This window comes from Anabrus simplex, chromosome 1 (genome assembly GCF_040414725.1).
Source record: "Anabrus simplex isolate iqAnaSimp1 chromosome 1, ASM4041472v1, whole genome shotgun sequence".
Taxonomy (NCBI): Eukaryota; Metazoa; Arthropoda; class Insecta; order Orthoptera; family Tettigoniidae; genus Anabrus; species Anabrus simplex.
Window position 1 is genome coordinate 539,283,766 of NC_090265.1, and position 22,811 is coordinate 539,306,576.

The 22,811-nt window shown below is 39.0% G+C and overlaps 1 protein-coding gene across 1 annotated transcript in view; it reads right to left on the bottom strand.

Moving 5' to 3' along the window:
- Positions 1-22,811, bottom strand: part of LOC136857100 (leukocyte receptor cluster member 8 homolog) — a 297,050-nt gene that overhangs the window by 267,569 nt on the left and 6,670 nt on the right. Inside the window, exon 2 of the mRNA XM_067135497.2 lies at positions 14,537-14,654. Within this exon, the coding sequence (XP_066991598.1) occupies positions 14,537-14,622 (86 nt within the window). The 5' untranslated portion in view covers positions 14,623-14,654. The remainder of the gene's footprint in view (positions 1-14,536; positions 14,655-22,811) is intronic.

Genomic DNA, 22,811 nt, shown 5'->3' on the forward strand with positions numbered 1-22,811 from the left:
TGGCACACTGCCGGTACGACAGTCAGCTAGCAGGCAAAGGGAAGTGCATAGTGATGCTTCTGACTGGATAGCGAGTCACTGTCTGTCTGGCTTGAGAATGTTTTGGAACAATTGACAATCGGTGTTCCGGAACAGAATAACATAACTGTGCACCGGTACAGTGTGTGCAAACAGGGACATTGTGCCCAAACCTAACAATGAAGACTGGAAGCATTATTATTTAAATAATTGCAGCTGTTAAAGTAAGAACTTTAAATTATATTTATTCTTATTCTCTACATTTATTCCACTACTTTGAAATAGACAGCAATGTTTAGGTTAGGTATGTTATTTCTAAGTGCATGAAGGATAGTTCCAGAAGATCCATGAATGAATAAAACATCACGAAATATTGCCACATTTATGGATATCTAAAGGTGTGGTGGAGGTAATGAGTTTTATTATCATAAATTTTCATTCCGTTCACTGTCTCCATGTTTTTTTTATCGCATAGTATGAACTGTCAGGTATGTTGATGAGTAACATTAAATACTTTCATCGTTATGATTGAAGTGCTTTCATCATATTTTAAACCTTGCTATATTAATGCAACATCTATGAATCTTTCTTAACTAAAGTAAACTTGTGTCCTCATCCTGAGGTGGTGCAGCTCTTTTCAGGCACACTCCCTAGAGAGATGAGCTGCATGTACCATTTTATTGCAAACCAACCTTCCTGCCATCCTCCAATCTCTGCCAACACCAGGAATCAAACTCAGGGCCCCAAGGACAGCAGCTAATAGTGCGAACAGTTAAGCTACGGAGATAAACATCTCTTGACTATAAGACAGACCTATCTCACATGACTTTGGTGTGTGCTTGAATCGCGCGGGTTGGACGGAAGAAACTTCAACTCTCTTGGTGTAAGATGGAGGGAGTGGAGGGTTGCACTTCCACTTCTCTTCCTGCAGTGAGGCCAACGAACCAGCAATGGAACCAACAGTAACAACGTTCGTCATATTGACAATAAGGTTAAGAATTCAAAGCATATTTTCATAAAACCCCATTTGCATCATAATTACTGCTTATATCAGCATTTTAAGTTGCAATTCATTCACTGATGGCCGATTTAGAGTCTACGGAGGCCACTTGTATTTCCTAAACATGTTGATAACTATTTCATCCCTAGTAATTTTGCACAACACAATCGCGCCTCCAATAGTCTTCCCCAAGTTCTCACCTTAAATACATAAGAAAAATACAGTTAAATCTAAACCTCTAATAATAATAATAATAATAATAATAATAATAATAATAATAATAATAATAATAATAATAATAATAATATTTAAAAACTTTTATAGGCTTGAGTGATGGGCCTGGAATAGCCTCAGATCGGAGATGTACAGGTTGTAAAAGAAAAGGTGTATTCTCTGAACTGTTGGGACATTTGGTCAGCCTAAAAATATAATATTAATTGAATGGAGTTGAAGCTCAGAGTAGTTAAGTCCTTTAAATCAGTTATCTTACTCATTAATCCAATCCCTTAACACCTACCATGAAGGTCTGTAGTTGGAAAGTCGAGAATAAAAAAGGAATGGGCCTATTTCTCCATTTACGGTAATCTACCTACGAACTCTGACAACATTCTGTACTGCTTGTACTGCTGTAGTGGCTTACATAAAATCAGCTTCATGGTCCGTATCGCACTTCAATAGATTCACAATTAAGTATTTAATTTATTTTCCACCTAGTCGATACAATGATTGCTTAAGGCAATTTTTAATGGTCAAAAGTGGTACATGTTTCGTATATTATCAACATCTTCAGCCACATAACACTGTTTAGATGAAAAATATATAAAATTGACAAAGTAATGCTTTAGAGGAAGTGTCCTTAAAATTAACATAAGATTGACAAGATTAAAACAAACAAAGAACTCAAGAGAATATATATAAATTATTTCTACAATAGAAAGCAGTCGTCAAGGAAACACTTGTACAATATTCCATAGAGAAATTGTCCTAATAAATATTCTTTTCTTAATAATTCATGAAAAAAGATCAATTTATAAATTAAAAATGATACAATTTATAAGTAATTATCAAAACGAAGAAATCCTGATATCACAGTGCGGCTCTTATTATTAATGTAGATGAAAATATAACTAATTCCTAGTTGTCAAATCTTATTAAGCCTGCTTTCCTTTGGAACAGTAACTCCTGTCATTCTTTCACAGTTTGCGCCGGGTGTAATATTGATGATGCAATCTTCCTTGCTCTTGCACCTGAGGAGGTGGAGGAGCGGGGTATATAGGTGTATCAAGAACTTCCTTGCTGTTACCTATAGCTTCAACTGAGGAGGAATAAGTTGTAGGGCTATCTGTAGGTGGAGAAATTCCAATTCTTTTTTCGTGATCCTTCTCAAGCATTTTCAAATATACTAGAATTTGATAATATAATGGATTCTTATATTCTACAGCCTCATTAAGGTTATCATTTTTCTTTACAAGTTGGTCTAGATGAATGTACAGGTCTTCATATGTGTTCATTAAGCTGCCCTTTTTCACATATAATAATCCAAACATTCATGTAATAAATTTATTTAAGAGAAAAAATTTCAAAATTGCATTTTCCACCAATAACAACATGAAACATAGTATTTTCAACCATGATACAATAAATCTCTCGGAAAAAGATAAATTTTTTGATTCCGGAATATATAAACTCACATGCTTTGAATGTAAGAATACATACATAGGACAATCTGGCCGCAATTTTAAAGTTAGATATTTGGAACATGTGAATGCTGAAAAACATAGAAGATTCTCAGCAATGGGATCACACATGACTGCCACAGGTCATAAATTTACCAACATAGAACAAGACCTGACCATCATAAAAAAGTTAAAAAAGGGCAGCTTAATGAACACATATGAAGACCTGTACATTCATCTAGACCAACTTGTAAAGAAAAATGATAACCTTAATGAGGCTGTAGAATATAAGAATCCATTATATTATCAAATTCTAGTATATTTGAAAATGCTTGAGAAGGATCACGAAAAAAGAATTGGAATTTCTCCACCTACAGATAGCCCTACAACTTATTCCTCCTCAGTTGAAGCTATAGGTAACAGCAAGGAAGTTCTTGATACACCTATATACCCCGCTCCTCCACCTCCTCAGGTGCAAGAGCAAGGAAGATTGCATCATCAATATTACACCCGGCGCAAACTGTGAAAGAATGACAGGAGTTACTGTTCCAAAGGAAAGCAGGCTTAATAAGATTTGACAACTAGGAATTAGTTATATTTTCATCTACATTAATAATAAGAGCCGCACTGTGATATCAGGATTTCTTCGTTTTGATAATTACTTATAAATTGTATCATTTTTAATTTATAAATTGATCTTTTTTCATGAATTATTAAGAAAAGAATATTTATTAGGACAATTTCTCTATGGAATATTGTACAAGTGTTTCCTTGACGACTGCTTTCTATTGTAGAAATAATTTATATATATTCTCTTGAGTTCTTTGTTTGTTTTAATCTTGTCAATCTTATGTTAATTTTAAGGACACTTCCTCTAAAGCATTACTTTGTCAATTTTATATATTTTTCATCTAAACAGTGTTATGTGGCTGAAGATGTTGATAATATACGAAACATGTACCACTTTTGACCATTAAAAATTGCCTTAAGCAATCATTGTATCGACTAGGTGGAAAATAAATTAAATACTTAATTGTGAAGCTGTAGTGGCTGTCGCAGTTAAAGTTGTCAGCTCTGATTACGAAGAGTACCAAGCTCTACCGACACAAGGGAGCCAGAAAATGTAGGCAAACTTGTACATATATTTGTATGACGTCATCAGCGCTGCAGTACGGCTTGTAGTACCCGCTACAAAGTGGAATCGTTGTTGATCTCTGCTGAATTACGTTAGGGGGTCTTATATGCAAGATTTATTTTTTTCCAATTTCATTATCTCAAAAAGCCGGGGGGGGGGGGGCTGTCTAATAGACAAAGGGGGTCTAATACACGAGTAAATGTGGTAAACGCCCTTGATTCTCTTTAATTATCTACTAGGGGACCCGTGCTGCTCTGCAGCATTCGTTATAAATAGGTCAGATAACTTATGATATACCTGTCGTAGCCATATTGTTTTGCCTGCCCTTTTCAACGGTTGTATGAACATTTAATAAGAAGCGCGTTATGGTATGCCGCAGATGGTAGTCAGAATTCAACCATTCTCAAGTTTGATAAAAATCTATCGATATTTTTGCTTTTTTAACCTGCATTTCTTGCTGTAAAGCTTGGTACTGTGTCATAAAAGGCAGTGGTATTTTTAATCGCAGTAGTTCTGTATAGAACGGTTGTCTTGTGATTAGTCTCGAAGGTGCATTTTTTGCCAGGCAGAGAACTTTCTAAAATACATGGCCTTCGCTCTTTCTAGTGTAGCAAGGTTATCCATCGATATGTGTTCCCAGATAATGCCCAAGGTATATGTCTTGATGCATTCGTTTGTTACCATATCTGAAGTACTTATTATTGATTGCATGAAGGAGCTATACAAAATGAATTGAGAGTTGCTATAGTAGCCCCTGTGTATAAAGGAAAGAGTGATACACACAAAACAGAAAATTACAGGCCAGTCAGTTTGACATGCATTGCATTTAAGCTTTGGGAAAGCATTCTTTCTGATTATATTAGACATGTCTGCGAAATTAATAATTGGTTCGATAGAAGGCAGTTCGGGTTTAGGAAACATTCCACTGAAGCTCAACTTGAATTCCAGCAAGATATAGCAGATATTCTCGATTCAGGTCCAATTGGACTGTATCGCGACTGACCTATCTAAGGCATTTGATAGGGTAGATCATGGGAGACTAGTGGCAAAAATCTAGAAAATAGAACTCAAAGAATTAGAGTAGGTGAAGCTTTATCTGGCCCTGTAATAATTAAGAGGGAAATCTGTCAAGGCAGTATTATTGGACCTTTACATTTTCTTATATAGGGCCTAAAAGAATGAGTAAAGAAGTGGAATCAGAGATAAGGCTTTTTGCAGATGTAATTCTGTACAGAGTAATAAATAAATTACAAGATTGTGAGCAACTGCAAAATGACCTCAATGTGAGATGTACAGTAGGCAATGGTATGATAAACGGGGTTAAAAGTCAGGTTTGTGAGTTTCACAAACAGGAAAAGTCCTCTTAGTTTTAATTACTACATTGATGGGGTGAAAGTTCCTTTTGGGGATCATTGTAAGTACCTAGGTGTTAATATAAGGAAAGATCTTCTTGGGGTAATCACATAAATATGATTGTGAATAAAGGGTACAGATCTCTCTGCACATGGTTATGACTGTATATAGGGGTTGTAGTAAGGATGTAAAGCGCCTGACAATGTGCAGCCACTCTGAGCAACTCGGCTTGGCATTCTGTCTGGCGCATAATTTCACATGAACGGGCGCCTACACCTGGTTTCATAGGTACAGTTTTCTGCTGAAGCATTGTTGTTTAGTATTGAGAATTGGTGAGTGAAGTATAGAGAGAGAATTTTGACATTCTATCTGACGCGTATTTTCACATGAAATGGCGCCTACAGTTGGCTTTATAGGCACAGTTTCCCGCTGAAGCATTGTTGTTTAGTGTTGAGAATTGGTGAGTGAAGTATATAGAAAGAACGATATAGAGTCTTCTAATTAGTAAGTGGAGGTGACAAACCAGTTCCGCGGCATTCTTAGAATGGAGAAATTCAGGTGTGACGTTTGTAGTAACGATTTTAATTATACGAAAAACTTCAACAGTCACGTTAGATCGAAACATTCAAATTCCTCTCCCGAGTTTCAGTGTGATTTGTGCTGCTTTAGTACGAATAATAAATTCAGTTTCATTTGCCATAAAAATTTTAAGCTTAAGAACCACATTTCTGAAACTCAATCAAAAATGAAATGCCCCCTTTGTGTAGAAGATCGTGGAAGAAGAGACGAAATTGTTCAACATTTTATCAGTGATCATGACATTCCAGTTAAGACTGAACTGTTAGAATTCTCAAACGAACAAGAATTTAAAGACTGGAAAATCAAAATAGAAAAGGATGATGTTTGAATTTGTTACATGGCGGTCAAAATACATTCGAAAGATTTATGGCTCAATGAAATGTTCCTATCAATGCCACAGAGACGGTAATTTGCAATGTAAAGGAAATGAACTGCACCATCAAAAAATAGCTTGGTAGCCATAAAATAAATGGACACTGTCCCACGTCAATTGATGTTACATTTCATGTATCAGGAAACTTATCAGTGTCATACTGTAAGTCTCATGTCGGTCACCAGGGCGAGTTAGGTCGGTTGAGGCTCTCTGAATCAGACAGAAAGGAGCTGGCAACAAAAGTTGCCATGAAAATTCCATTCGATAATATATTGAATGAAATTAGGGATTCTGTAGGTACTGACATGAGTGTGTGCACTTACTCACTAGAAAGGATCTTTTAAACATTGAGCAACAATACAATTTAAAGTCCAAAGCTGTACGCCATGGTAATGATTGTACGAGTGTTGAATTGTGGATCCAAGAGATGCAGGAAATTGGCGGCGCAAATCATTTCTACAAAGGTCAGGGAATACCTTCTGAAGCAAATCCTGAGCTAAATAGGGAAGATTTAGTCCTCATTATTATGAAGCGCAGAAAGAAATACTTGAACGTTTTGGAAGGAACATTGTTTGTATTGATGGTACCCACGGTCCAAGTAAATACGCTTTCGAACTAACTACCCTCTTAGTGATAGATGATAAATGTCAGGATTTCCATTGCACTTTCATGCTATCAAATAGGTCCGACACAGCAGTATTTGAATTTTTTTTTACAACGATTAGAAATGCTCTTTCAGGCGCGTTGAACCCTAAAGTGTTCATGTCGGACATGGCTGAAACATTTTATAATGCATGGCTTGCAGTCATGCTTGGTAACTGAACAGCTGACCTGAAAGGTGATCCCAACACCAAGGAATTCGGTGAGTACTTTGAGGCTAACTACGAACAGACGGTGACTAATTGGGTTTATTATCATCGCCTCCATGCAGGGCTCAACATTGATATGCACCTAGAGTGTATGCATGGAGTAGTTAAGCACATTTATTTGAAAGGCAAGAATCCCACGAGACTTGACCTAGCAATCCATACTCTTATGAGGTTTGTCCGAGAAACTGTTTGATCGCCTCATTTTCTTAACAAAGGCAAGCTTACGCATAAATTGTCAGCGCTGAAAAAGGCACGTGAAATCACCGTCACTGTCCTCCGAGGGAGTAAACTATGAGGATGGCGTGTGGAAAATTCCTTCTGAAAAGCAGACTGAATTTTATGAAGTAAGGAAGGTGGATGGCGAAAACTGTGACTGCAGTTTAAGGTGTACCGAATGCAAGTTCCGCCTCCGTGCTTACATTTGTACGTGCATGGATTCGTCCATCGGATTTAATATGTGCAAACACATTCATCTGATTGGAAAGAGTTTAATCAGCATCAGAGACAGAAGTGGTAGGAGCCCAGGGAATGAACCAACTATTCAAGAATTGCCCTCTTGTGACAAAAGTGCAGCTGTTTTCAAGGAACTGAAGAATCCTCTCAAGAGAAAACTTGACAGTGACATGGAAAAGAAAAAGTTACAACTTTGAGAACATTTTGAAACAATTCTCGCCAAAATTCAGTCACCTGAGCATGCAGACATTGTTGAAAATTAGCTTAAGCCTATAATTTCAATTATCCACGCCCAAAATAAAGGGACAATATTGACTCCATCGACTTCATCGCCTGGCACAATTTAGTTTCAACTTCAAAGAAGACTGTTCTCCACGAAGAAGGCCCATAAAAAGACACCGTTGAGTTTATCAAGACCTACCGACAGCGAGCAAGAAGCTATTGCTGCCAATTTAATGCTATGCTGACTTGCTTAAAGTGTAAATACGTGAGTGTACATAGTGTATGTTACCGTACTGTACATGTGTGCCTGCATGCTTGAATGAGTGAAGAATATTCATGTGTATGTGATAGGTCAAGACGAGAGTGAGACTCGAGTGTAAATATCGTACTGAAGCATGATCACTTTATTCTGCTGAAGTCTACGTGAAGATGTCTGGAGGGCAAAAAAGAAGTATTAGGTAAGCTATATATTACAAAAGCCATTAAAATGTGTAGTAGTTAATAATTTTGTAGTTACGATATTGCAATTTTAGTTATGCTATTGCCTTGCCATTCGCACTGAGGCACGATCAGTTTATTATTTTAATAGGTTGAAGTGCTGTTTAAGTTAAATTTACTAGGAGATGTCTTGAGGGAGCAAATTAGATCAGCTATACATTACAAAAGCCATAAAAATGTAGGCTACTACTTAGTAACTATAGTCTTTGTACTCCCTTGCCATTCGATACCGAATGTTAAATTACAATAAAACAACTTAGTATTTGAATACTGCCTAATATTTGGACACTCATATTCCATTACTATCCCACTACTATTTGAAGGAGCGCTAGTAGAACAGCCCAATGACTTCACCCGAGCACAGCCGAGTATAGCCGACAGATCTCACCCGAGCGTAGCCGAGCGGTTGCACATTGTCAGGCGCTAGACACAAAGTCTCTGGTAAGACCCCCAAATAGAGAACTGGAAAAAATTCAAAGAAAAGCAGCTTGATTTGTTCTGGGCGATTCCGACAAGAGAGTAGCGTTACAAATATGTTGCGATTTCCAGCTAACTCATTCCTAGTTGCCAATATTGACTCAGACTTCATCACCTGGCACAATTAAGTTTCAACTTGACTGTTCTCCATGAAGAAGGCCCATAAAAAGACACCGTTGAGTTTATCGAGACCTACTGACAGCGAGCAAGAAGCTATTGCTGCCAATTTATTGCTATGCTGATTTGTTTAATGTGTAAATATGTGAGTGTACATAGTGCATGTTACCATACTGTACATGTGTGCCTGCATGCTTGTTGCCCAGTGGCAACTTAGCCCAACTTAGCACACCGGAGGCAAACGCTGGCAACCAGGAATGAGTTAGCTGGACAATTTATAATGTCCAATAACGGACCGACTACATTGGTATTATAAATTTACTCATTCGTGACAAATATTTCAGGTTCCGTATGGGAATCGACATCTATATCATCTGATGACCAGGCAGGCATCAATTTTTAGAAATGAGACAAAGTCTCTCCTAGTGCATTGGCACTGCCGGTGGCTCCAAATTGCCTACGCAGTGGCCTCCACTGTATGCACTAGCCATGCACCTTGGTGGGTGTGCTATTTACCAACTGATAAGCCCAACTTAGCACACTGGGGCAATATGCTGGCAACCAGGAATGAGTTAGCTGGAAAATTTATAATGTCCAATAATAGACCAACTATATTGATTGGTATTATAAATTTACTCATTCGGGACAAATATTTCAGGTTCTCTATGGGAATCAACATCTATCATAAGTGGTATGTTCCAAGCTGTCAGTGGAGATATGGCGTGGAATGACATCAGGAGACGAATAAGTAGGAAAGATCACAATATGAAGATAAAGCTGGAATTCAAGAGGACAAATTGGGGCAATATTTGTTTACAGGAAGGGGAGTTAGGGATTGGAATAACTTGCCAAGGGAGATGTTCAATAAATTTCCAATTTCTCTGCAATCATTTAAGAAAAGTAGTGATTGACCTTTTTCTCTTACCAGCATGTAAATTATTAGAAATGCTCTGCCATCTGTTAAATATATTTGGAAGCTGGGAAAGGTTAGAGAATCAAAGAGTATCTAACAAGGAATAGTATCCTTCCGTGATTAGATGAAGTGTATACTCTCTGGATTGACAGGCAGTAATCAAACATGGCTGTATGCAATGTCATTATTAAGGATCAGGATATTAAGGAAAGTGTTAGTCGCTTAGCAACCTGCTAAGTACAAAATGTACTGCGGGTTCAGGCAAGATTTCACCTGCAATTATTGGAGTGATCATTTAATGATTTGATTTTATGACTACTCAAAGTTGGCTGAACTTAGAGACCTATCAATGTCTCATGATTCACTGGCAGGTATTTCCTGAGAGAATATCGGTTGAGTACAACGATGGATGTATTTGCCAAAGATGTTTTTAGTGAACTCTTAATATACAGATCTAGCCTTAATCCCAGTCTCCCAGTATGGCAAACAACTTCTCCCTCGGTAGTCTGGTCATATGCCTTCTCTAAATCTCCAAAACAAACTTGACTGTCCATTCTTCTCCTAGCATTTTTGAATTACCTGACACATACTGAAAATCTGATTGTGACAACCACACTGGTTTTCATCAAACTTCCAATGTCAGAGAACACCTTGACTGATATACTGATCAATGAAATACCTTGATACCACATTTTACTGCATAATCATCACCGCCGCGTAATTGTCGCATCCTTTGTTTTCAATACAAAAATGAGCTTTTAAAATTCTATCACATAATCGTCGCACATCCAAATTTTGTTTATCAATCTGTTTAAAAGCTAAACGGAAATGCAACGTAAGTTGCATATGAACGCGCAACTTCATTACGTATATGGCTTATCAGCCATTTGGCAACACAGTCACATTTGTGAGATGTCGTACAACATATACAGTACAAGTATGTTATAGCGAGAAATCATAATGGCAAAACATTTATTTGCTATAGTGGATTGTCGTTATACCAGATTTTTCGTAAAAGTCTGGTAAAAATCTCACACACATTAAAATCAGTACCCAACGGAAATCAGTTTGTTCAACACCTGCGTTTTTGCATATTTTCTTACTACGGTTTACTCCTTAACTTTTTAATTCCGAGACCTGAAAGCGTATGCTCACTTTCATTCTGAAAAATTGGAGTAATATCACTCCAGTGGCTTCTGTGGCAAAAGTTTCCGTTTCCTTATTCAAAAAGCGTCACCTAACCTCATATGAATCATGAAAACTATTTCAAGTGCTAGTAGGGTAATGATAACCTTTAATGCTATAAATTTACACGGGAATAGCCTTTCCAGAACTGAATCAGACAAGAAAATACAGTGGTCTCGTTAACGCATTTCACATTACGGCGATTTCTCGCTTAGCACTTCATAAGTTCCAAGTCCCGATTCACATTGTATTAAATCTATATATAAAAATACATCTATATATAAAAATACATCACTTATCGAATCACTAATTTTCACTACTTTGCCGAGCTGAGTGGCTCAAGACAGTTGAGGCACTGGCCTTCTGACTCCAACTTGGCAGGTTCGAACCTGGCTCTGTCCACTGGTATTTGAAGGTGCTCAAATACATCAGCCTTGTGTCAGTGGGTTTACTGGCACGTAAAATAACTCCTGTGGGACTAAATGCCGGCACCTCAGTGTCTCCGAAAACCATACAAGTAGTCAGTGGGACGTAAAGCAATTATCATTTCCCTTTATCCAGCTCCTGCTGGGTCGGGGTATTTATGGCACTTCTCCATCTTCCTCTTTCCTTCCACGATCTTGTCCCAGTCTAAATTTAGTCTTCCTATGCCGCTCTTCACACATTCAATCCACCTTTTTCTAGATCTTCCTCTTGCTCTCTTGCTTTCGCACTTTGCCTCCAGCATCTGTCTTGGAATTCTATTCTCCTCCATCCTCTTTACATGTCTAACATCTTCATTTCTCACTCCGTCTTTCCTTGTCTTTCGTATCATACTTCTTAGGAATTTCATCTCACTGGCTTGGATTCTACGCTCTTGCCTGCTAGTCAAAGTCCAAGTCTCCACTGCATAAGTCAAAATGGGTACGTAGTACATTTTGTACATTCTCTCCTTACTTTTCCTTGGTACTTCTTTGTTCCAAACAAGTTTTCTTACACTTTGGTACAATGCAATTACCCTGCTGTACCCTCCTGCTAATCTCCAGGTCCACCCTAGCATTTCGCATTAATTCACTTCCTAGGTATTTAAAGGTGACCAAAATTTCCAGGCTCTGACTTCCAACTTTCACCATGCCCTTCCCTTTTCTTTCCCCACTTGACATCACCATGGTCTTGCTTTTCTCTGTACTGATTATCATGCCATACTTCAATTTTTTTTCAGTACATCTAGTTGCTGCAGTTCTTTGCTGTTCCTTCCCCAGACCACGTCATCTGCAAATAGCAGTATCTTCATCTCCACAGGCCTCCTTTGTTTCCTTTACAATTTCATCCATGACCATAATAAACAAAAGAGGTGACAGCATACTTCCCTGTCTTCGTCCAGTCTTACTCCTAAACCATTTTGTCTTTCCAACTGGGGTCAGTACTCCGCTGACTACATTGCTTGCACCACATTTCTCTTCAGGGTCTCTTTTTAACCATGATTTCTCAAACCTTCTCTCTGTGGACACTATCATATGCCTTTTCTATATCTATGAAAGCCATGACCAGATCCTTTCCATATTCCCAGTTCTTTTCCATCAGCTGTCTCATGCTAAAGATTGGGTCCACTGTAGATCTTCCACTCCTGAAGCCATATTGTTCCTCTTGTACTCTTCTTCAATCTTCCTTCTCATTCTTTCTAATATCCTTTCCAGTATTTTAACTACCTGCAATATAAGTGTGATTCCTCTCTAGTTACCACAAACTTTCTTGTCCCCTTTCTTAAACACTAGTATTATTATACCTTTTTTCAGTTTTCTGAAACACATTTGTGTTTCCACATACACTTTAGTAGTCTGTACAACCATTGCATACCAACAGGTCCAGCAGCCTTTATCATTTCCACACTGATTTCATCCATCCCTGTTGCTTTTCCCATCTTTATCTTTTGTACTGCTAACTCCACCTTCAGCATTGTTATATCATCGACACACTGTATTGCTTCTATCCCCCCCCCGTACAGTGGTTCACATTCAATAGCTTATCAAAATACTCCTTCCATCTTCTCTTTATCTCTTCAGGGTGTGTAAACAATTCATCATCTTTTTTTCACTAGCTTTGTGATAACTTTCTGTCCTCTTACTTTTTATAAATCCACACAGCATCCTTTTACTGCCGCTTACATCAACTTCCATTTTTTGTGTAAATTCTTCCCAACTCCTCTTCTTTTCTTCTCCTACCACCCTCTTACATCTCTGTTTGCTGTTGAAATACTTTCTTCTGTTTGATCTTGGTTCCATTCTCGCCAGGCTGTCTTTTCTTTCACCACTTTCCTCACTTCCTCGTTCCACCACGGTGTCTCCTCTTCTTGTAGGTGTCCTGCCATAAGCACTCTGCTGCACTCACAAATGCCTTTGTAAAATTGGCCCACTCCTCTTCTACATTTTCCAATTCATTAAATGGGATTTGTTGCTTCAATCTCTCCTGAAAATCTTCCTGTACATATTTTCTTTCATTTTCCATACGTTTATTTTGCTATCTCTTATCTCTTAGTTTTTCCATTTTTCCCCAACCGTAATTTTACCACCACTCTATGGTCCCCATCAAATGCTTCTCCTGGTAAAGCTGTCACATCCATAAACTTCCCGAGATTTGTCCTTTCCACCAAAATGTAGTCGATTACTGATTTTGTTCTATAACGGCATTCAATTTACCATAATCCTAAAATACATGTGCTTTTATCATCTTTGTGTCTTATCATTTAACTTTTAAGCTTGACAATGTCATATTTGTTTATTTTAACTAAAATGTCATGTTAAAAATGTATTGTTTTAGGACCTTTCGACTGAATTGTATAATTCAATGTTTATGGCTGATGATGACCCCAAACAAGGTCGAAACTGGTACCAAATAAATATTAAACTGTAATGTAAAAACTGCACTGCAAAAGTATATTGTATTGAATAGGTGGAATCGTAAATTTTACTTAAATAAATATAAATAAATATATGTAATCTCAGCTGAATACACCGAAATGAAGTTTCTAACCCTTAATGATTTTGCTTTTCCGTAATAATTTCTCCTTAACAGCCTACAGGCAATCCGTAATTTTTAAAACACTGGGCATTTTAAAACATTAAGAAGATCAGTGTTATTTTCTTTTTAATTTATAATAACAGAATAAGAATGATCGACAGACATCAGATTGTTAACAACAAACAACGTTACCAACTCAGTTGGAAGTTTCCACCTTTCGGATATAAGCTAATATATAAACTTTAATGAATGAAACAAATAAGAAGTTGGCAACAATGAGCGAAGGTCATACTCAAATTAATGCAATACTAGATACGTTGCGCACCTCCTGTACTGCCATTTTTGAGCAGTTAGCGCAAATATGCCCATAATTTTCATTCACTCTCCTTCACCATGACGCGTGCTCACTCGTATCTATTTCTCTCTGAGTACAGCAATACTCACTGCTTGCCTCATGTCTTGTCTACTTATCAGTCTTGATCGATCACACCGCTCGGGTCCAGTCTTAGATCAAAAGCTTAATTTTTATGTGATCCTTCTTTTTCCAGAAAATTGGTACCCTGAATTAGTCTCTGTTCTGTACAGTGAAAATAGTACAGAATGAGAAAAAATTCTACAGCCCTGTGGAACAGCCTACCATTTAATCAACTAATTATTTGCTGTTTGCTTACCTGGCAGCAAACGGGTTGTACATTCCATACTGAGGCTGGTACTGCCACGGATTTGGCAATTGAGGATTCTGACACTTGTCTCCCATTGGTGTCTCCTGCTAGTATTAAACAATTATACCTGCAAAGATATCCAAAGGTTATTGTACAGAGTGCAAGGTTATTTTCTTTGGCATGCATTTGTAATGGTAAATACTGAAATTATGAATCTTGAACCCATGGTAAATAAAATTAAACTTCAGAAACAGAATTTGGCAAGGAGAAATCATTCAAGCAAGTCGTCGTCTATTCCAGAGACATAATAAGTAACACACCATGTAAGTCGAACCCTAGACATTTTATATTATTTTTTGCTAGTGGCTTTACGTTGCACCGACACAAATAGATCTTATGGCAACAATGGGATAGGAAAGTCCTAGGAGTTGGAAGGAAGCAGCCGTGGCCTTAAGGTTCAGCCCCAGCATTTGCCTGGTGTGAAAATGGGAAACCACGGAAAACCATCTTCAGGGCTGCCGACAGTGGGATTCGAACCCACTATCTCCCGGATGCAAGCTCAAACCTGTGCACCCCTATCCGCACGGTCAACTCGCTCGGTGATATTTTTTTGGAAAAAAAAAAAATCTATTCTCAACACGCCGTCATTATCTGACGTCGTGATTATTGCATTTAGAGGATGTATTGAGCATTGGGTGCCATTGTCACTGAACAACTTGATCCCGAGAAAGAAGTGAAACAGAGGATAGCAATAGCACGAAAAATATTTGCAAAAATGAAATCTTTCTTTCGCAATGACGACTTAAATTTAAAACTTAGACAGAGGATGGTCAAGTGCTATATATGGTCAGCCTTGCTATATGGTGTGGAAACATGGACTCAAGAATATATCAGTGAAACGCTTGGAAGCCTTTGAAAAATGGATCCACCGTAGGATGCTCAGGATTTCGTGGGTTGCACGACTAACGAACCAAGAAGTACTCAGAAGGGCAAGAGCAAGTCGGGAACTCGTTCAAACAATAAAACTCCGGAAGATCTCTTACCTTGGCCATATCCTTAGAAATGACCATTACCTCATCTTACAGTGGATTGTACAAGGCAAAATACAGGGTCGAAGAGGTGTCGGGAGGAGGCGAACATCATGGCTTGGAAACATCAAAGAATGGATTGGAATTCACAGTGTTGAAAGACTTTTCCACCTAGCAAGAGATTGTACTGCATTCGCCACAGTGATCGCCAACGTCAGGGGGGACCTGATACGGTACTATGAAGAAGAAGATTGAGCAACCATCCTCCTTTAATCAAAAATTGCCGGGCTGAGTGGCTCAGACGGTTAAGGCGCTGGCCTTCTGACCCCAACTTGGCAGGTTCAATCCTGGCTCAGTCCGGTGGTATTTGAAGGTGCTCAAATACGACAGCCTCGTGTCGGTAGATTTACTGGCACGTAAAAGAACTCCTGCGGGACTAAATTCCAGCACCTCGGCGTCTCTGAAGACCGTAAAAGTAGTTAGTGGGACGTAAAACAAGTAACATTATTATTATTATTAATAATCAAAAATTGAAATGGAAGAGGACCAGCCCAACAAAGAATGATGGTATAGGCAAAAGATAAGGAAGGGCTACAAAGGGCATGAAAATGAAAGACTCCCTAGACCTTTGCAAACTAATACTGTAACGGTTAGAAGAGAACAAGAATTGACCAAGGGAGACCAAATAGGAAGGATGAAACACCTGAGGTCACCATTCTTCATCCAGTTGTCAAAATAGGTTTCAACATATAACACTAGAGGAAACAATTTTATATCGATGTGGAGGAATTTTAGGGAATTTAAGGTTATGTCCGCAATTGCGCACATAGTGAACAAAAGATTTAACAAACTCAGAAATTGAGAATTTAAGACAGTTTCTCTGTTCCTACATAAACTTGTGGAACATACATTGTGAATCAGGTAAAAAAAAAAAAGTTCTAAATTTCCGTAAATCCAGTAGAGTTTACTTGTAACCTTTTGTGATACTACTGGTATATATTATCGTAACATTTACTGGCGTATTTAAAGCCAGATTATAGTCAGCTGATTTCTTCTGCATTTTCTAACACCGCAGTAAGAACCTCATAGATTTATCCATAATTTCATGTGATAATATAAAAAGTGCAATTGTTGGCCGATTTCATTTGTATTGTGCATCATCATGATTAAATCGAAAGCACATTTTTAAAAGCTCATCGTTATCAACTATTATGGCATCAACATTCCTACGGGCTGTATTGCAGTATATCCACCATTCTGCGCAGCTGCCACGTGAAACCTTATGATGGCCTACCAATACACTGCAATGCAACCGAGTAAAGAACAAAGGAGCGTAGCCTCTTCTTACAAGTCATGCTTCTACCCTCCAATGAATAACTTCATAATAGATCGGTCGGTGATGATAGATTAGAAGAGAGGGGAAAGAGACAGTCAAGATCAGAGACCACGCACTCCGCTACTCACCCCCTTTATCATAAATTAAAATTTCTTTAATTTGTTTTAACCAAAAAAAAATTTCCACACATTATAAATATCATATTTGATCAGTATCGACAAGAATTCACAATACTTCAAGATAAGACAGGGTCCACCTAGGGCCTAGGAGTTGGAAGGAAGCAGCCGTGGCCTTAAGATACAGCCCCAGCATTTGCCAGGTGTGAAAATGGGAAACCACGGAAAACCATCTTCAGGGCTGCCGACAGTGGGATTCGAACCCACTATCTCCCGGACGCAAGCTCAAAGTCAAATAATAATACCAGATTATGTCCCTATATCTAATACGTTAAGAACTATTTCTTAAATTTAAATTAAAAAACTCTTGTGTATTGAACAGGTGGAATCTATAATCTAGTATTATTCGACTTAAAGTACATTTCAATACGGACCATAACATGAGATTTGTAACGTAATGCAAGCTCAAAGCCGTGCACCCCTAACCGCACGGCCAACTCACCCGGTGACATTTTTTGGAAAAAAAAAGTACAAAGCCATGGTAGACTTTTAAATTTTTACAGTCATTGGTACGAGTTTTAACCTGCCAAAACGTCATCTTCAGCCATTCATCATCATTATTTTCATTTCCCCTTGTCCAGCTCCTGCCAGAGCGGGGTGCTGATGGCACTTCACCGTTGCTTCTTCCACCATTCCTCTTCAGTAACTGTATTCCAGTCCAGTCTTCTTTTTCTTATACTGTTCTTGACTAGAGTCCATCCATCTTGCTCTGGGCCTTCCTCTTGCCCTCTTTTCTTCTATCATAGCTCCAACACTTGTTTTGGTATCCTTCCTTCCTTCATCCTCATAACATATCCAAACCATCTCAATTTGTTCTCCATCATATCACTGTTTTTCTACCCCTATCTCTTTTCTGACCTCAACATTTCTTACTCTGTCTCTCCTTGTCTTCCCTACCATACTCCTCAGGAACTTTATCTCACTTGCCTGAATTTTACTCTCATTTCTGTCAAGTCCAATTCTCTGATACATACGTTAATATAGGGGTATAGTACATCTTGTACATTATCACTTTACATTTCATAGGAACTTCTCTGTTCCACACCAGGTTCCTTACCTTCTGGTAGAACATATTCAACAACCTTAAGGTTTTGTCCCCTGATACTAATGGTTCCTATTCCTTCTCTTATCACCACTGTTTTGCTCTTCTCCACACTGATTTTCATACAATATTTCTGAATACTGTCCTTTAAAGCCTCTAGCTGGATATGCATTTCTGTATCGTTGACTCCCCAGATCACTACCTATATCACATGCAAACATTTTCATATCCCCTCTATCTTGCTTTTTGTTTCCTTCAGAATTTCATCCATAACTATCACAAACATAAGTGGAGACAATACACTTCTAAACCAATCTGTTCTCCCCAGTGGAGTCTGGACACAACTGAAACAATTCTTATACATTCTCACTACTTCCCATGATTGCCTTCCACATCCTTTTCTTTCCAGGGTTTCCCCACACCTTTTCTCTATAAACACTACTGTTTGTCAAAGAATACCATCACCAGATCTTTTCCATATTCCCACTGTTTTCCATCAGTACTCTCATGGTTCATATAGGGTCTACCATTGACCTGCCCTATCGAAATCCATACTGTTTTTCTAAATTTCTTTCCACCCTTCCTCCTTTCTATTATTCTCTCCAATATTTTTGCTACTTGTGATGATGTAATACCTCAACACATACCTTCCTGTCACTTTTCTTAAATACTGGTATTATTACACCTTTACACTAATTAGGTACTTGGTTTTTCACCCAATAAACACTCAGCAGCCTACATAACCAATACAGACCAATAGGTCCTGCTGCCTTTATAATTTCCATACATTTCATCCATCCCTGCTGCTTTTCCTGTTTTCATTTGTTTAACAGCCATTTCCACCTCTGCCATTGCAATATCACTCTCCATTTCTGGATCATCCTCATTTACCACCACAGTCTCTTCTGCATCATATCTCACATTCAGGAGTTTATCAAAATAGTCTTTCCACCTATTCTTTATCTCCTCTGAGTCTGTTAATACATTCTACATTCTTGCCATTTTTCTTCTGTTAAACAACCTCCTTCACCTTTTCACATTCCACTAAGGCATCTCCTTTTCCTTCAATCTTGCCAAAGTTCTGCCACAAATCATCTCTGCACAGCTTATAATTTATTTTTTTATTTGGTCCATTCCTCTCTACAATGTCTATTTCTGATATAGGGACATGCTGTTTTAATTCCTCATGAGGTTCTTTTATCTTCTAATTTCCATAGTTTATTTTCTTCCATCTTTTACTCTCATAATTTTACCTACTTTCAATTTTGCTACCACTACTCTGTAGTCTCCATCAAACGCCTCAATATTTAGTGATCTTTCTGCTATTCTTTCTAAATCAAGTGTTACCCACAATCATTCCATTTCTCGTATTATAACATGATCTACAGACCCTTCGAAATCCCGCTATCACGAGAAGATCTCAAAATAGAACAAGGCACAATATATTTAATTGCCAAGAATAATTGTTACATTAAACATTTAATTGATAGAATTATGAACAAAATTATAAAAATTAACCTTCCTTTAACCTAACTAGGGAAACTAACTCAAGTTAATGCTTGAAAACAATCTGTCTTTCACAATATGTCAACATACGAGTTTAATCATGCTTTCTCATAAATAGAACAAGATTTGGATATTATTTTAAAAGCAGCAAGAAAAGTTCCCTTGCTCAACATTCTGGAAAATTGTTATATCCATTGACAAATATTCCAATCCTGATCTTATTCTCAATGAAATTTCTGATAAAACTAGTCTAACATACTTTTTGGCATCATTGCCCTGCTTTACAGGAAACAAAAATCAACTCTAAGCTATTGGTCCATCCCTTCAATCCCCTTCCACTTCTCCACCACCTCACCTCTCCCAACACCAATCTGCTGGCAACATTCAGAAAGCACAGCTACTTAAGTGAAGGGACGCCCTTGAAGCAACAGGGGTGCGAGTCAATTACCTCAATGTGAACCAACTTAATTCTTGATCTTTTAGCTTCTAATACCCCTTTTTTCATTTTTCAGGCATCTTACTGGATTTTTTACAACTCACTGGACCTGGAATTGTCAAGAGTTTATTAGCTGCTTTGAAAAAGTATTGGACCACACACTTCAAACCTCTTATCAAGATCTGCAGCTGCTGTAGCGCAGAGTACAAACACCGTGCATTTGGTCTGGATTTATGAGAGACCCTGTATACGCAGAGTGAAGCAAGAGAGATAGTTGAGTGAGTGAGAGTATGTGCATGCATGAGTGAATTAATCCATCACCATTGGTGTTTTTGCCTGTATTAATTTATCACTACCGTACAGGTGCCATAGTTAACAGCATCTACACTGACTGAGCAAATGTCATGGGATAGCGGAGCACAGATGCGCAGGTGTGTTGTCTGCGCACCACACGCCCCGTGTGCCAGCGGCAGTTGTATAGGAGACCTTGTGAGCAGAGGCTGTGCATGCGACAGGTGTAACATGGAACGTCGTCGTGAGCTGACACCGAACGGGGTATGGTGGTCGGTGCCCGACGGATGGGAAGTGCGATTTCAGAGTGGTGCGGGAATTCGGCTTCACACGATCAACCGTGTCCAGGGTGTATCATGAATGGTTGAATGCAAGTGCCACCGTCCACAACAGACGAACGACCGGCCGTCCAGCCACCCTTGATGACCTTGACCAGCGACATCTGAGACGGATTGTCAGTAGTGACAGACGGGCAACCGTGCAACAAATCGCAGCTCAATTCAACACAGGCCGTGCTAGACACGTTTTTCAGTGGACAATCCGTAGGAACATGGGTTCTATGGGGTATGGGAGCCAGCGCCGCACACGGGTGCCACTGTTAACCCAACGTCATCGGGCACAATGACGCGCATTTGTCGCCAGTCACCAGGGATGGACACTGGAACAATGGCGTAACGTGATATGGTCGGGCGAATCATGATTTCAACTGCACCATGCCAATGGGAGGCACCGTGTATGGCGCAGACCACAAAGCGATGCCTGCCTCGAAGGTGTGGTCCAGGGCGCTGGTGTCACTTATGGTCTGGGGTGCATTTTTCTGGTATGGAATGGGCCCCCTAGTCGTTCTGGAAGAGACTTTGAATGGTACGCAGTATGTTGAGCTGCTCGGAGACCATCTCCACCCATTTTTGGCCTTCCAGCGCCCAGGCGGTTCTGGGTGTTTCAAGATGATAACGCGTCGCCACATCGTTCCCACATCTCCCGGGAATGGTTCCAGGAACATGCAGCAGAGGTCCAACAACTACCATAGCCACCCAGGAGCCTAGATATGAACCCTATCGAGCATATCTGGGATGTCCAGGAACGCAGGCTCCATGCCATGGATCCTGCACCCATGAACAGACCAGCATTGGCGGCCGCTCTACAAACGATTTGGTGTCAACTGCATCCAGAGGACTACCAGGGACTTGTCGACTCACTTCCACGGCGTCTCACTGCAGTTCGCAGGGCCAGAGGAGGCCCCACATGCTATTAGCTGACTATCCCATGACATTTGCTAAGTCAGTATATTTAGGCAAGAATCTGCACTGATTTAAGGGACGTCACATCGAAATATTTCAGCCAATAGCAGCATTCCTTCACCCGCCTTCTCTGTAAGTTGTCATCTGTTTTGTGATGCTTTACCATAGAAAGGTTAAAGTATTACTTAGGGCAGGTTGGTGGATCCCCAGCAGTGACAATTAACACTCTTCTCTCCTACATGAAGTTCAAGGAAAGATTCAACTTCTTAAATTGTGTAGTTTATATCCACGACCGTTATTGAATTTAAACCATATACGTTTGTTTTCTCAGTAAGCTGATAACTTTGATAACCACTGATAAAGAAGGGGAAAACTACACATGAGCATTGCACAGCATGATGAGGATTTCACTGAACACAAAATATTTCCACCACCATTAGCCTTAGAGGTATTGCTAAAGTCAAAATTTAAAAAAGAATACATGTTTCATCCTATCTTAAAGGCTTCTTCATTGGATTGGATTCTTTACATCAACACTATAAATAATTTTATGATAACTGATTTTTTTTGAAGTAGCAGTTCTTAGAAGAATATACTTATATTGGGCCACCGGTCCAATAAAATTCTAATGTAAATAAATAACTAAAACTATATATAACTATAACACCTCTTTAAAAAACCTGGCCCGGTTGGTAGCACTTTGTAGGGGCCCCTTGCCAGGGTTACAGGTAAAATCTGGTCAATGGCCATAAAGGCAGATGAGGAACCTCACTCCCAACGGCTGAGAGAGCGGATGAACCTAGTGAAACAAGCCACGAAAAACAATCCTCCTAGAATCTGTTCTCCAGGTTAGGGGTGGCTAGAGTAGGCGCCTGTTCCCCAGGTCAGAGGCGGTCTCAGTTACGTGCAGAAGGCAACGGGAAACCACTGCACTACATAATCCCAAGTTAAGCAACCATGATGTCACAGCAACATTTACTGGTCAAAAGGGGCGGAACCCAAGATTTGGCAGGCAAAGGAGCGAGGCTTCCCAGGTCATCATTAAGTGAAATCCTTACAAACCCCAGTCAATGAAAATTGGAGAGTGAAATGTGAGAACGCTGCTGGAAGCAGGAAAAATGGAAGAAGCTAAAATTGTCAGGAATGAAAGAGAACTAAGATATTCTGGGTCTATGTGAAATAAGATAGCCAGGAAATGGTAATTTCTACAGACTTTAGAATGATCTAG